The sequence below is a fragment of the Diadema antillarum genome, unplaced genomic scaffold (assembly GCF_040938485.1).
Source record: "Diadema antillarum isolate AM-2024a unplaced genomic scaffold, OU_Dant_1.0 seq00000793_RagTag, whole genome shotgun sequence".
Lineage (NCBI taxonomy): Eukaryota > Metazoa > Echinodermata > Echinoidea > Diadematoida > Diadematidae > Diadema > Diadema antillarum.
This window is the reverse complement of record NW_027271680.1, coordinates 630284-646006: the sequence shown is the minus strand read 5'-3', so window position 1 is coordinate 646006 and position 15723 is coordinate 630284. Positions and strand designations below refer to the sequence as shown.

Below are 15723 nucleotides of genomic sequence, written 5' to 3'. Positions count from 1 at the left end.
AACAATATTAGTAGAACACATCAGTGAAGGTTTGAGGAAAATTGGACAATCGATGCAAAAGTTATGAATTTTTTAAATTTTTGTGTTGGAACCGCTGGATGAGGAGACTACTACAGCTTGTGAGTCATATGCGTACAACAGTATAAAGAAAATATAAAAGAAAATTCAACATATTTTCACTTTTTTCGCATAATAAAAGAGCAATTGACTTGCCTCTTTCTAAAGGCAGGGGGAATAATATTACCCATAACATTTATCGGTAACGAGTTAGGGGAATGTGTACTTTTTTCAAAAGATGGAATTTTGTGAAATTCTCTTTATATTTTCCTTATATTGTTGTACGCATGTGACATCTAAGTTATTCATACACTGCAGTAGTCTTCTCATCCAGCGGGTACTGCAAAAAAACTTCAAAAATTCATAACTTTTGAACGGATTGTCTGATTTTCCTCAAACTTTCAATGATGTGTTCTACTAATATTGCTACATTCTCTCAATCCTTATGTCTATGAAGGTGAACTTGTCCTTTAACATGACTTTTCTCTCGGGGGAATTGTTTAGTGGCCGTATACGGCAGGTGGCCGTTAAGGCAGGTTCGAATAATAGTAGAGAAGGGTTCGTTAATAATGTGAGATAACGTCCATAATTGTCAATCGTTGTTATTCTTCTTTCTTCTTCTTTTTTCCATGCAGCGGTTGTAAGGTTTTCTCTTTTCTCACGTCGCGATGATAAATACAATGATACATTACATAGATAGAGAGCGATATGCTTTGAATTGAAAGGTCGGTGACCACTACAGATCCCCCACAATGGATTTATACCCATATATATTACACTCTTCATTATTTTTTCAAGTTAGATCTATGATGTACAGGTTAATCACATTCGGCATATTTATCGTCTGAACTATTGATAGTACGTGGGAAGTTGAAATTCATTGTGATGTGTTGATAAATTTGATTACAAGAACAAAAACAAAACAGGCAAACAAATACAATGGAGACGTCTATATGGGTTGAGGGCAACGACCGAACTTATGAAGAGGAAAAAAAATCCGACATTATTCGCCTGTTATAGATAAGAATGAGGGCATTGCATAATGCATGTGGAAGATCATGTTGATAAAGAAACTGAGATCGCACGCGGAATTTCAGAGTATTATCAATTTTTTTTTTCTGACCTGTCTTCTTTTCCAAAACAAGAGTTTTAAACTCGACATGAGCGTGGTGTGAATAACTTCTCTTCTCTTCAAGAAATTGGTATCACTAACAACAGGAAAATGGATCATCGATATCAGGCTGGACAACGATTTTGAAAGCTCTCAAAAAAAAAATCCATAATCAAACATCAAACGTTTTTGAGTATAGGATAAGGCGTATCGAGAGATGTAAACAGCAATGGCTTCCGGTCCTCCTTTCTTTTTCGGAGCATTTGTGAAAACTTTAAGCGGTGGAACCACAAGTGTTTCTATCCCAGGGAAATTTGGTCAGAGATTTCCTTTTATCCATGGCTGCTCCGTGCCCTGTCAGATACCAAGGAATCGTTTTGCCAAGATTTCTGACATTTCTTTTTCTCAAAGGTCAAACTGTATTCCTAGGCCTAGTAATAGATACGACAGAGCTTTCGTTATTTAAAGGAGAACTCCAAGTGATTTTTCAGACTTTTACATTCGAACAACTATAACTCGTTATATTGAGGCTACAGACTTTCATAATTTCAGTGATTGGGGTGAGAAATTATAAGAATTTTCTTTCAAAATGTATATGAAATCACAACGAACGAGGGTAATGACGTAACAGCTTCATCATAAGAATGCACGAGTGAGGGCTCAAGGAAGCAGAACAAAGGAAGAAAGCATGCATGAATTCTACACGGGTGACCTTGTAAAGCAAGCGGGATTCTAATGAAATGGCATTGCCACATTTCTGAAATAATTATGTGAGTCACCTACTCATAGATTCTTATGGGGAAGCTATTAAGTCATCATCCTTGTTCAGTGGAATTCGTTTTAGGGTTTTTCAAAGTATTGGTTTCTCCGCTCAACGACCACAATATATTCCATAAATCTAAAAATGAAGATGTCGATTTATGCACGACATGATGTGAAATTATGAAACTCGCTTGGACTTCACCTTTAATAGAGTAATCAACTCATGAACATCCAAATAACGTCAACTAGACCCATCATGAAAAGGAGGGGGAAATTGAAAGTGAAGGGGAAGGAAGACAGACACTACTTCGTACTGAGGAGAACCAGTCTATGTATCTGTCATCACAGAGTCATTATCAGACAGTAAAATAATCGAAAGGATTCGCGGAAGGCTTACCGTCTAATACATCAGGAAGCACGTACGAATTCGAAAAATAAAGACATGATCTACTGTAGTAACTGTATACTGTATACAACCAAAGACATTAAACCATGTTCATTGCACCAACATAGTATGTTTATGCCGTTCTTCCATAGTACACCCTTAGCGTATTTTGACCTTCTGCGGCAAATGGGGCACTTATCATGCGTCACACCCTGCAAGCCTCCATGTGTTTCAACTATGAAATGACGTCACAACCGCATACTCACTTCGGGGCAAGACACGTAAACATATGGTTTGCTTGAGTGTGTCTGTGTGTGAGAGCGTGTGTTTGTTTGTTTGTTTTTGTTTTTTCCTTTCACTCGTTCTGGGGTTTTTCCTCGAGTGTGATTCCTCAACTGAAAGACGTTGCGTTACTTCGATGTTCGCTTCCGCGATACTTAGTACTCGATAATCCTTCATGTCACTCCGTGTACGTGCGCCCAGCCAACACACCAGTCAGTCACTTCAGTTCACCATTTTTTATACGTCTGTTGTTATACAATGACGTGCAACATGTCACCTCACATGCGAGAGTTCAATTGCAAAACGAATCAAGTCCAATCCTGCCAATTTCAGATATGTGCGATTAGACCTGAACAAAATAAACAAAGAAGATTATAAGAAGATATGGGTTATATCAAATCAAAACTTTAAAGAATAATCTTTTTCATGCAAAAACGTGAAATTTTAGTGGAAAGGTTTTCATTTGGCTCTATCTGGTGATGGATTGCTTTAACATATTTATGACGGAACTTAACCCAATTACGTTTCAGTACAATCAAGCCAATGCTTACATAATAAAATATAGTGTGTACCGTTGCGCTTTCAGGGGTCTTATTTCGTTATTAGTAGAATAGAACTTTGTATACTCTACTCTCATCACACATCTTAATATCCGTGCCATCGTATCTGATAGCATACGTTTTGATACCCCTCCGACATTAAAGTTTTAAAAGCTGTGTGATAGCACACTGCTTTCAGAAAAAAAAAAACCACAGTCGTGGAAATCTGATTTAAATGGACATCGTTATTTGTAATCAAAGACGAACTGTACTGATCATTACACGTCTGCAATATAATACTTTTTTTTTTTAATTCACAAATTCGTGACATTGTAGTCGTCTTTGATAGATACAATATTAACACTGGCCTCAGGAGCAATGTTCTTTTGTAATCATACCGTCCCCTCTACATAGCAAGAGGTAAAAAGAGGTAAAACACTCTGTCCCTCAGATGGAGGTCCCGTGTGTAAGAGAGTCATAATCGATAACGCATGTTACAGATCCCTCTTCATTCCTTCATCGCAGAGAGCAGGGTTCATTGACCGATGAAGTGGTCTCGTCTCACATTCAACTGGACCCATGGAAGACCAACTAGTACAGCGTAATATGGGCTATTCAGTCATCTTTTTAGACGTAAAATGAAGCAAAGAAAACATTAGAATAACAAACACAAAAATAAATTAAAAAACAAACGGATACAATGGCAAAACAAAACAGAACTCTCAACAAAAACTTCCACTCTGTTGATTAGTAGAAGCAGATTTTTGTTTTGCTATTTCATTGCGATTTTGTGAAGAAGCCTCTTATCGCAATACTATTTCACAATCGATAATGTGTTAATGTGGCTATCTAAGTACTTGTCACCTCGGCATGATATTATTTTTATATCGCTAGCTATGTTCCTGATACCAGGGAGATGGAACTGGAAACCAGTTCCTTTTTATTTCGTACAGAATATGCTTCCGAAGCGGAACGTTTTTACTTCAAAATGTTTTATAAAAAGGAAAGAAAATATATACCAACCTGACAGACGCAAATGGAACTAACCTTTCAACTGTAGCTATAAATGAAAAAAATATATAGATAAGCCTCTTGGAATCAACGCCCTATATGAAAAGCAATGTTTCCATGTAGATTCCTCATATTTCATATGCATTCCTTTCCTTATTTGTTACATAAGATTTAAAAAAAAAAATGCATTCACACATTCAATTATTTTTTTGAATGCTTTATGGTTTATTTGAAAAACGTTGAGTATATGGAACACTCAAATGCAGTAAGTAGAAATGAGATAATGGGCTGTGGGTATAATTAATATGATAATTCAATCTGTAGTACTATATTCCGATAAGATTATCTACTTTAGTATAAATCGGAGTGAACACGTTATTACATCTGGTGGCGCCAAGCCTGTGCTGTCTGATAACATATCGGATTGTACAAATTGGTTTCTGTCACTGTCGTCGGATCTTGTGCACGCCGTTCATTGCCGCACTATCGATTTCTCCACAAAAGTCATGCGTTACTGCTATATACCACCCCACCCCCTCAATTTTTTTCAGACAGTCACGTTTACGTAAAATGCTTCCGCCCTTATTTTCCCGCCCCTCGCTTCATCTCCACTTAAAAATTTTGACTTTAGGCGAAATCACGACTGCACTACATAATTCTGATCATTCCTAACATTACGTAACATCACTTCAGAATAATGAAAACACACAAAATAAGTGTCAGACGAAACACTTTAATTCCTTTGAGAGGCGATCGTTGACTCTTCTCTGAAGTGCATATTGAAGTAGAAGAAAAATACGCTTCGTTTTGTTTTGTAATTACCGTGTCGAACTAAATACATTACTCTTTGGCGATGCACATTGCGACAGTACTTTGCTGATGATCTGCTTCCATAAGGAAAAAAACAAACAAACAAACAAAGTGCTCACCTCACGTATGTTGTGTGAACACGTTAACCATATACTTTACAGTTACGACGATACATCATATGATTTTTATGTGTATCGTTGAAGAGCACGTAATAAAAATATGAGGTAAGTCCTTGTAGTTCGTTCGACCAATGGAAGACAGTTATCGCTGTGGCGTTGATGGTGCAGCCAGCGCGAGCCATATAAAGGACCTGTCGCGTTCGCAGATCAGCACTTCCTTCTTGGAAAGGCATACGTGTATCTCCCATCTCTCACTGCGCGTGTGTATCTCACATAGATAACGGTCTTTAAGCATTCGGTGGCTTGGTAAGTGTTCATTTCGGATTCTGGAGTAGAGCGAGGCGCGATTTGTGAGTGGCGTGTACTTGCTCTTGGTAGCTTCAAGCGTACTTCGGGATAAGGCAAGGGAAATTAGTTCTCCTACATCTGCTTGGCGCGATTTTTATCTGGGACCCAGAATATCTGACTAGGGACATTTGATACACAACCCTTAATCAATTCACGTCCTATCAAAAGGTTGCCGTTTTTTCTAGCCTACTTTTCTTTGTGAATGAGTTCTTATCTTTCTTTCCCCCCTGGGGAATGGGGGATGGGGGGGGGGGGGGGTTAACGTCTTTCATCTTTATTAACCTCTTTCGATTATTTGGTTGTTGTTTTTTCCAGCCTTTGTTGGTGGTTTATTGATACCATCATCTATATTATGAACGTCTTGATATAGAGTGGAGTCTGAAGCAAAAATCGATTCCGATTTTAGTGTGACTCAATGCATCAACTCACCTTCTACCTATACATGTATGTGATGCTCGCATAAGTTGTTTTTAATTCAAATTCAAATTCAAATTCAAAAATTGCAGGAAATAGTGTGATGACTTAACCATTTCATGCAGGAGAGAAAACATTATCCCCATGGTAATGCTCAAAATGATCTGTAGCGAGCGAGCGGCTGGTGTAGATCGAATAATATTATTGTTTGGCTGATTTGTGACTAAATGACGTGATTTGATTAATTGATTCACATATCTGTATGTGTGTGTTATGTTTCTACTGAAACATTTTGCATAATGATATTTGGGTCTCGGAATTGTAGCACCTTCAAATTTGTCGAGATCTTTGCCTGGATAGTTGTGTTCTATGTTTTAAAATTTGCTTAATTTCATGAAATAATGAATCGAGTACTATATGTTGCATATTGTATAACGTATATGAAATTAGATTCCTATGATGTTGAAAATCATACATCATAAAATCGAGTAGATGTCTTATCATGTTTTTATTTCTATCTTTCATCCAGAGTTTACAGAGCAAAACAAAGTTTGGACTTCCGGATCTTTTGACGAGTTTGTGAAGAGGATATTCAGCAGAGAAAGACAGTAAGAAAGTGTGACAGAGACAGGCGTGACCAGGGCGGAGATAAAGAGGATACCTCGTCATCACTGACCACGCCAAGCCGCCGACCCCGCGCCGGGCATCATTATCAGCACCATGCAGCCAGCACTCCGCCAGTTGACTGCCGCGGTTGTCCTAGCAACCGCTCTCCTCCTACAAGCCGTTCACAGTGCTCCGGCAGCTGGTTCGACAGAAATCAGACGGCCCCGGTCCCCCTCCATACCCCTCGATGATTACCTTGTCATGAGAGCCTTGCTCCTGAACGACAACAGGTTACCCGTCCCGAATTTACGAAACAGCTACCCAGTTGACCAGTCGGCAGAGGAGATGGGTAAGATGAACATTCCCCGCGATTTGTTTGTGAAATGTGTGTGTGTGTGTGTGTGTGTCTTGGTTTCCTTTTCTTCTAAAGGACAATGTCTTCATGCGCAAAATTTGCAAATTCGCAATATTCATTAATCAATTTATTGCACTTTGATAGTCAGAGCGTCCTGTTTAGCAACTGTGCATAAAATGTATTCAATCTTTGACATCCCTAATTCATAAAATAAGGAACATTTACAATGAAAAAAAAAATACAATAAAACATGATGTTGCATCACTTATCCTTATGAAATGATAACATTTTTCATCTTTTATTTCATTTTCAATTTCATTATATATTTCTCAATGAAAAAAAGCATGAAATATGACAAAATATCATAAATATGGTACATTATATCCGGCTTGGATATACAAGGAAATATTACTAACATAGAATATGGCTGCCGATGTGCTGGAGATTCGATCAAAGTGTATAAAAATGCTTCAGAGAAATACGATTGAACCTACACAACCCTTAAGCATAGATCTCAAGAGAAGACTAGTGTGAAAAACAAGGCAAGGAGCACGAGTACAACTTGGGACCAAACTGAGGAAAAAAGGACATTAATACTCGGTGTATAGAAGATTTTCCTCAAATATAATTTCAAGAGAACAAATAAACCTTGTTCAACACAAGAAAACAAATTATTGTAACTGTCTTCTTGATTAAATGGAAATAAATCTACAGGCGCTTTTTTCCAATACCTATCGAGAGCGAGCTTCAAGTCATACCTACCCTTAATCTTCAAACATTACCTCTGGCAACTATGTCGATTGGGGCTGTGTCAACCTGTTGCTTGCTAGTGATTATCATCAGATTGGACGTTAAATTGTGTGATGCTCAAAAATGAGGGGAGAAGTTATTCAGGCAAATACTCCGGATGGCTGTCTATGTTTTTGAAGACTTCGTTTCACTGGAAAGTTTGTAAGGAATAACATAGTGGTGCAGTATAGGGCCTACTCATCGTGGTCTGATTCTCCCTGACCTTCCCAGCCCCTCATAGGTAATATGAATAGAGAGAGAGAGAGAGAGGGGGGGGGGGGGGGAGAGACCAGGACAGGGCCCACGCTTCTATAGTTCATATATCTAAGCTGTTAGCTAATCACCTGTTACTATTCTCGAGCTACACGTGCTCAAATTGCTGTGTAAGGAAACTGAGTTGACTGCTACATAATGCATGACATATTGTGTACATGGATACTTATTAAACGCATCATCGGTATTGATACACCGTAGCCGTACGTGTGGAAATATGCGTTATGATGCCGTGGAGAAGAAAAAATCGTACAGGAAAACAAGAACAACAACAAGAACACAGGACTGTACTGAATTTCTCCTCTTATTATCCAAGAAAATGTCACGAAAATGTAAGCTCGACTACTTCGGCGCATACAAAGTGGTTAGTTACTCTTCTCGTATGGATGTCTCCAAAATTTACCTACCAGGATGAAGACGGCGTGTGTGATCCCCCTCTCTCCCCCCCCCCCCCCACCCCTCCTCCTCCTCCCCTCCTCCCATTCTGCTCCTCTCTGTCTAAATTTCCTCACGTCTTATCGTTTGCCGTAATGAATACACTTTGACATTGTGACACTTCGTTAATAGCATTATCCGCTTATAAATAGGAACCGTAACAATGTGTCGTGCATTCGCCATGGGGAATCGCCATTATATCGTGGGCGATTAATGAGGCTGTTTGATGTAATAATATTAGGTCTGCACTTATCGTTAGGATTAATAGAGGTGTTATGTTATTAGACTCGTACCTATCATGGTCGGGTCTATATAAGGGGGAAAAGAATCGTCTTTCTGTACGGGAACTGTCGGGCCCGGGTGGGCGATTTGTTTTTATTTTTAGATTGAGGTTTAATTGTTAAGTTGATACTCTATGTGGAATGCACCCATTATAGTTCTAACTCAAGCATAAGCATAAAAGTTCTATGTCTGTCTGTTTAAGTGTTGGTGTATATAGAGGGTTAAAGGGGAAGGCTAGTAACTGATCAGTGGGAATCAGTGGAAATGCTGGGAGATGATTGTTCCAATCCTTATGGGATTCATTCAAGAGTACATTATATATCTATTGTTGTGTGAAAATGATTTGCTTCAGAATGGTCTCATATTCAAGTAATGTGCAGTTTAATGCTTCCAGGTTAGCGTCCCTGGTCAGTGACGGAGCATTAATCTGCACAGTACTTGAATATGAGACCGTTCTGAAGCAAATCATTTTCACACAACAATAGATATACAATGAACTCTTGAATGAATCCCATAAGGATTGGAACAATCATCTCCCAGCATTTCCACTGATTCCCACTGATCAGTTACTAGCCTTCCCCTTTAAAGGATGGTTGGCGTTAGAAATGACATCGATGTATGTATGCTTCAGAAAAAAATAATAGACAAGTACAACAAAGAGTATAACCGTTGGACCTGTCGTCATGATAATGCGTACCGTGCTGAAATGGTGTTGAAGGCAGGGCATGAGATACCCCGGACGGATTAAAGTTGCGTGCTATTCTCGAGTCAGCACAATACTCAGTTTCCTAGAGGACATATTTATAACTACAGAAGCAAAGACAAATCTATGCAGTTGGCTGGTTCATTATCAGATATCTAAAATCTGGCATGTTTCTTTTGCATTGAGGTATAAAAGAAATCGGAGGATGGCGTGAGGTCGCCGACATAGGTTATGGTTAGCCAATCAAATCCTGATGACAACTTAACTAACGCAGCAAAAAAAGTATAATGGCAATTCTAAATTTCTTTGCATATGTCATATCTAAAATTATTGTACGGAACTGGCTTACTTTATAAATCTTACACATTAGCCGCATGCACACGATCGGTCGTACAAAATGCCGAGATGACGATCGCGATGCAAATCTCGAGATGTATGCCCCGCTAATATGTGTACGTGTGAATTCCATCAATGAGAAAGGTATTTACAGAAATTTGTTCATTTGATTGACGAATAACATTCTAAAGATTGCAGCCAATTAAAGAACCAAACATTCATTTAGCGATCAAGCTGTTTTTAGAAATTTTACAACAGACACAAACAATAGCACATACTTTTATAACCCAACACTGTAAAACGTATAGAACGAATAACGAAAGTGTACACGGAGTAAATCGCTAGGCATTTTGCCCAAAAGTTACCATGAACTTGAACTACAGAAAAGTCTGTAGTAAAGTCGTGACGCTTCAAATGTTTTGTACGTTATTGAAAATTGCCGTTTGCTGATGTGTGTCCCAAATAGTTATGCGTTCTTGGTGCCCCTTTCTGCTTGCACTGCACAAACTCTTGTTTTCGTCATTTTGATAGCATGACTGCTTTAAACAAAGCACGAACAAGACCCCCCCCCCATCTACAATTATATTCATAATATTCACAAATGTCCCTGCTTTTCCCATGCACTCAATCCTCTTGTGTTTCAATGACCAAAGGGGACTGAATAAGGCTGTGTTTTTATTCTTAACGTCAAGTACTCTCAAAGATGTGCTTTGTTCACACATAGAGGGCGTCTGCAAGAAGACCGAGAAATGACGCGTTAAAGAATGTCGAGAGTCGCTTTTACTGGATCGGCGGTCATCATTATTACAACAACAAAAAAAGATAATGCAGCAAACACAGACTGTAGAAATCTTTCAGAAGGAAACTTATATACCTTCATGCTAACAAGATTGGTGAATTGTGTGGGAGTAATGAAAGTGTGCGGACTATAATCAACCGTGTGCTCCATTTCAAATTACACTAGGTCTTGGTCTCTGTAAGCAATACGTTTATCTAAATACTTTCAAATTCTCGCGCCATTCGTTGCATTCCATCAGTAAGCACTGACAATTATATATTTGATTATCAAACGACATCACACATATATTTTAAACTTAAAATTCAACTCGCCACATCAATGCGTGCAAAGGCATTGGTATAGCCACAAAAGTCATGGCCTAGCGGTTTGGACACTGCCTTCTATAATAATTATGATAAGAAGGCAAGGGTTCGAAACTTGTCAAAGCAGATGTGTTTTCCAGCTGCATTTCAAGCAATTGTATTCACAATTCTCCTCTTTACGAACTCGAATTCGACAAGAGTTAATTTAGATTCAACACCAAGTTACTATTATCATAAAGTAAACTCACAGACCTGTAGATGCTGTACAATTAAATAACTCGCGCTTTTGATTTTCACACGTTTTCACCAAAAAGTGAAATTGATTATTAATGCACAGGCAGATTAAAAAAACACACACGATAATGTCATCAGTTTCCAATACTCTAATATGTTTGTACACGTGAACATTACAATATAAGTTTTTGGTCAACAATTAAAACAACAACAACTAACACTTTTCGTCATACAGTTAAAAGGTTGCCAGGTTATCAGGCCGTGATACCGCAATAGCTTTCACTGCAGTGCCACTGTACGTTTGTGTGTTGGTTTTTACTTCAGATTCAAAAAATGCAAAAATTCTGTAATTTCCTTACTCTCGTTCACGTTTTGATGAAACCAATTTCGTTCTCTAGCTCTGCTTAAGTGTACTCTTCTTTTAAGAGGAAACTTTTATATCGTGTGGAATTGCGCCTGTGCGTGGTGTGCATCTCCATGCCTACGTGTTCCCCAGAGTGTGCGTTAAGTACGCTGTAGGAGTTCGGGACCAGAATTGATTATAAAAACCCTTGAAGCATCAAGACAGGAAGAGAAATATACCCCCCCCCCCCCTTCTCTCCCTCTTAAAGGGATGGTACAGTATTGGTGGAGATGAGAATTGGGCTTTCAACGTTTGGCGAGATACCAAGAAAACACTTATGAAATAGTACAGAGCATACCATTTTAAGAGGAATTCAAAGTTTATTTGATGAAAATCGGGTTTGGAATGACTGAAACATCCAAAAACAAAGTAAAACAAAGCGATCGTAATAAAAGGTGGGTCCCACACTTTATTAGAATCGCTCTGTTTTGGATATCTCAGCCATTTCAAAACCGATTTTCATCAAATAAAATAAACATTGAATTCTTCATGGAATTACATGCTCTTTCATATTTCATAAGAGGTTTCTCATTATCTCACAAAAAACGGAAAAAAAAAATGTTGGAAACCTGAAATTAGGTCTCAACCAAAATTATACGATTCCTTTAAGCCCCCTCTCTCCCTCTCATTCTCATTCTGATTCTCTCTCTCTCTCTCTCTCTCTCTCACACACACACACACTCTCTCACATATTTATACATACAGGCCTATTTTTCTAATTATACAAAGTCGCTGTAAAAGAATATATTTACCCCTGTGTTCCTGTAACCGGGTCTCGCGTCCCAGTTTCTTTCAGTAAAGGCCTTGAGCGGCAGCGAATTAAAATCTCTACAAAAATGTGGAATTACGAAATGTATGTATCCCAAGGCCATGATGCAATGTACGTATGCCACCTGCATAGCCTTTTTTAAAAACAAATCAGAAAGTTTCATCAGTTTCCATAGCAGAAAGGAAATGAAAATATCGGAAATTGATCCCGGTTTGCCCTCAAGTATAAACCTTGCCGTCTGTTGCTGTTTCATTAATTTCGCCTTTTCTTTTGTAAAAGTGTATCGCCATTGTTTGATATCATTCTTTTAGTCTTAATTGTGTATCAAAATAATTCCAACTTATAAGGGCTTGTAGATTTTGGTTGAGAGTAATCAGTTCCTAACTTGATAATGAAATGGTAATGGCGTATTCCTTTATTGTCGTGACGCGCGCAAAATCTGTAAAACATTCCTCATTATTCGAGAATTTTTACTTTTTTTGCATGTTTCTAGTGACGTCAGGACACTTGGCAACTTTACGTCAAAGAGTCCGTATCAACAAACAGACTAATAAGCAAACTAAGGAACAGTGGTAAAACGCAACACGATTACTAGTAATCTACTCTCTCAATGGCCTTCACCCTATGAAGACTGAATAATGTTTATTTTTGCGGTACATAAAACATTATGGAACGAAGATCACGCACGGAAGAGTATTATTTTTGTACCTGACCGAAATTCCTTTACAATAAAATAAGAAAATCAAAATTCTCATTTGAAAAAAACAAACACAGAACAACTTTATTATGTAATAGGTTTTAAGGTTCTAAAGTTATACAATATTATCTAATGTTTGTTTATGTATTTAATTATTCAAAATCTATAGCATCTCTTGACCTTACTAAGTTCTAAATTTTTTTCGCAAATGTACACGGCATAATTATGTATTCTACATATGACTCATCTATACAATATAATGCGTATTTGTTTTAATTTGATATTTATATTTTTCCCATTTAAAAGCAACATAAACAATGAAAAATAGTGATTGTCATATGTAGACAGGGAATACATATCCTCGCTTTATATAAAAAGGGACGAATCACTGTTCATGTTTCTTAGCGTTCAAGCAAAAGGTTTATAGCGTAAAGTTACTTCGAGGCCCTAGAAGTCCAAGACGTCCGAAGATATTTTGTTGCTGATCGCTACCATGATTACTGTACCGACAAGATGTTTTCTCCAGCACTCGAACCACACAACAAGAAAATCAGGGCACGTATCTCATCTTTCATCTCTTTTTCAAGCTGCCTGTACGAATTCAGATTAAATCTCTCTCAAATGACACTCACATGTTCACTGCCATTTTTGCAGAAATGGCGGGAACGGTTTTATGAAGTGTATGATAACAAGTGTACACTCACCCTTATAGCAAACACATGGTAAATCATGTTACTGACAAAATGTAAAAGTAATACGAATTAAAAAGTTAGAAATTAAAAAAGAAAGAATACAGAAGTGAAGGAAGTAGAACTGTTTGAAGTGAATTCAATTGCCTTCAACACTAGAAAGTTTTTTTTTTTTTCCCGCATTTTTTACCCTTCCGGTTTTTGGGTGGTTTTTTTTTTTTCGTTTGGCTTTTGTGTTCTTTGGTTTTTTTTTTTTAATTTCTTCCTAAGATAATTCCATGATTTAGTTAAGTTATTGATGGAAGCAGATAAAATGAAAAGCATAGCATTGATCTTCTTTCTTTCGAAGCTCAATACACAACAAAATTGTGACAGTCAAGCTATCTATTTCATCGTTTATTTATAGCCTCATCCACCCCCAGCCCCCCCCCCCCTTTCCTCAGAAAAAAAAAAGAGATGCATAATCTCACATTTTGATAATGAAAAGGGTATTGTTGTTATAGGTTTGAAAGCGTATATTTGCTTATTGTATTCCTCCGACCTACCCTTTCTATCTCTTTGTATCTGCGTCTTTCCTTACGGTGTCAAATGACAACTTCTTCCCATCCGTATATTAAGCACGGGTAACGCAGAATGGGAAAAGGCGCGGAGAAGAGAACATAGCAAATAATCCCATCAGAACTCGTCTGAAAGCACTCAAAATCGAATGTCAAAAGCATGAAATATTCATCCGCCGCTGCCGCTGGCTGAGGGGCGGAATGGGCTCTCGCTCGATTAAAGAGGCGATCACGTCTCAAGTGATTCTGACATCGATCTTGTGCGATCTAATATTCATCTGTGTTAAGAGGAATTGTGTTCGATCATTCGATCATCTCGCCGGAAACGGCGGGGATGGGATGGCGCTACACGGGGATAATCGATAACAACATTCCGTGGAGACCCGGCCCGCCGATCGTAAAACGCAACTGAATTGAAATGGGAAAACACTGGCATTGGCGAAAAACACATCAGCGCATGCTTGCAAGCGATGTAATTACCATTAACTGAAAATTCAGTTACCCACGGCGCCTTCTGCTAATAGTGACATGACTTCGCCTCTTTCTACCATTTCACTTTGGGGAATTAATCAGCTACACACTTAAGAATTTGCATCGCAATACGTTATCGCACGATTTTTTTTTCTTTTTTTTTTCTTTTTTAATGACAAGAATTTGTGTTTATCCAAACACTTGTTATATGATTAGACACGCATTCTCACCCCGTTATGAAAGTCGTCTAGACTTTTTGTAAAAAAAATCCTAGCCAAACTCAGTAACTAAAAGCTTATATAATTCATATATGTCAATTCGAAGTCATCTTACGTATACTACCTCCGATCCCTATACTTGGATTGTTTTCGGAATAACAAATTATCTATCTGTCTTTATATCTATCTAACTGTCTATCTACCTATCTATCTATCCATCCATCTATCTTTATATTCATGTGCATAACACAGTGTATATCATAATACCCTACTGGAAAGAACACACTGTTCCACAGTGTGTTCACAGTATGTTCACAGTGTGATCATGGTCGACTATGTGAAACGCTCGAATTTAACAGTGTGAAGATGATTTCACACTGTGTGTGGTTTTCACAGTGTTCACATACTAATGCTTTGCTTAACACCGTGTTCACACTGTTAAGACGCTCGAATTTAACAGTGTGAAGAGATTTCACTCTGTGTTCACAATGTGTTCACACTGTCACGGAGTGGTTCTCACACAGTGTTCACACTGTGGTTCTCACACTGTGGGACTCCGTGTTCTTTCAAGCAGGGTGTGCATATAGTGTAAAAGTTTAAACTGGAAACTCTTTCTCTCTTTCTATGCCACTTACTCTCACTTCCAATTTTAAGTTGTGCCTCTCGTCTGAGTGTCACACCTAGCCATATTGTGTTCGTTTCCCCTAGATTTCTACTTAAAGTGGACTCATCCTCGCCACTCATGTACCTCCACCCCCCCCCCCCCACTCCTCTACCTTCCTTTATGCGCACACACCTCCCTGTTGCTTGCCCAGCTCTGTTAAGAGGTGATTACACCCCCTTTCGATCATTCAGCTTGCACAGCACTCCAGGCTTATAATCAAAGTGCTTTGTGGATGATAAAAACTTACATTTTAGTCCCGCCGCGCCTCTTTGTTTGGTTATCGTTCGAGTAGGAAATTAGTTC

At 38.3% G+C, this 15723-nt stretch overlaps 1 protein-coding gene across 3 annotated transcripts in view; it reads left to right on the top strand.

Annotated features, from left to right (window-relative positions):
- LOC139739293 (uncharacterized) overlaps positions 1-15723 on the top strand; it is a 64787-nt gene that overhangs the window by 29953 nt on the left and 19111 nt on the right. Inside the window, exons 1-2 of one of the 3 annotated variants that reach the window (XM_071649907.1) lie at positions 5299-5382; positions 6368-6793. In XM_071649907.1, coding sequence (XP_071506008.1) covers positions 6559-6793 — 235 coding nt within the window. In that variant the 5' untranslated portion in view covers positions 5299-5382; positions 6368-6558. Of the gene's footprint in view, positions 1-5298; positions 5383-6349; positions 6794-15723 lie in introns of those variants that run through there. The other 2 variants (XM_071649906.1, XM_071649908.1) reach the window with 2 other exon arrangements.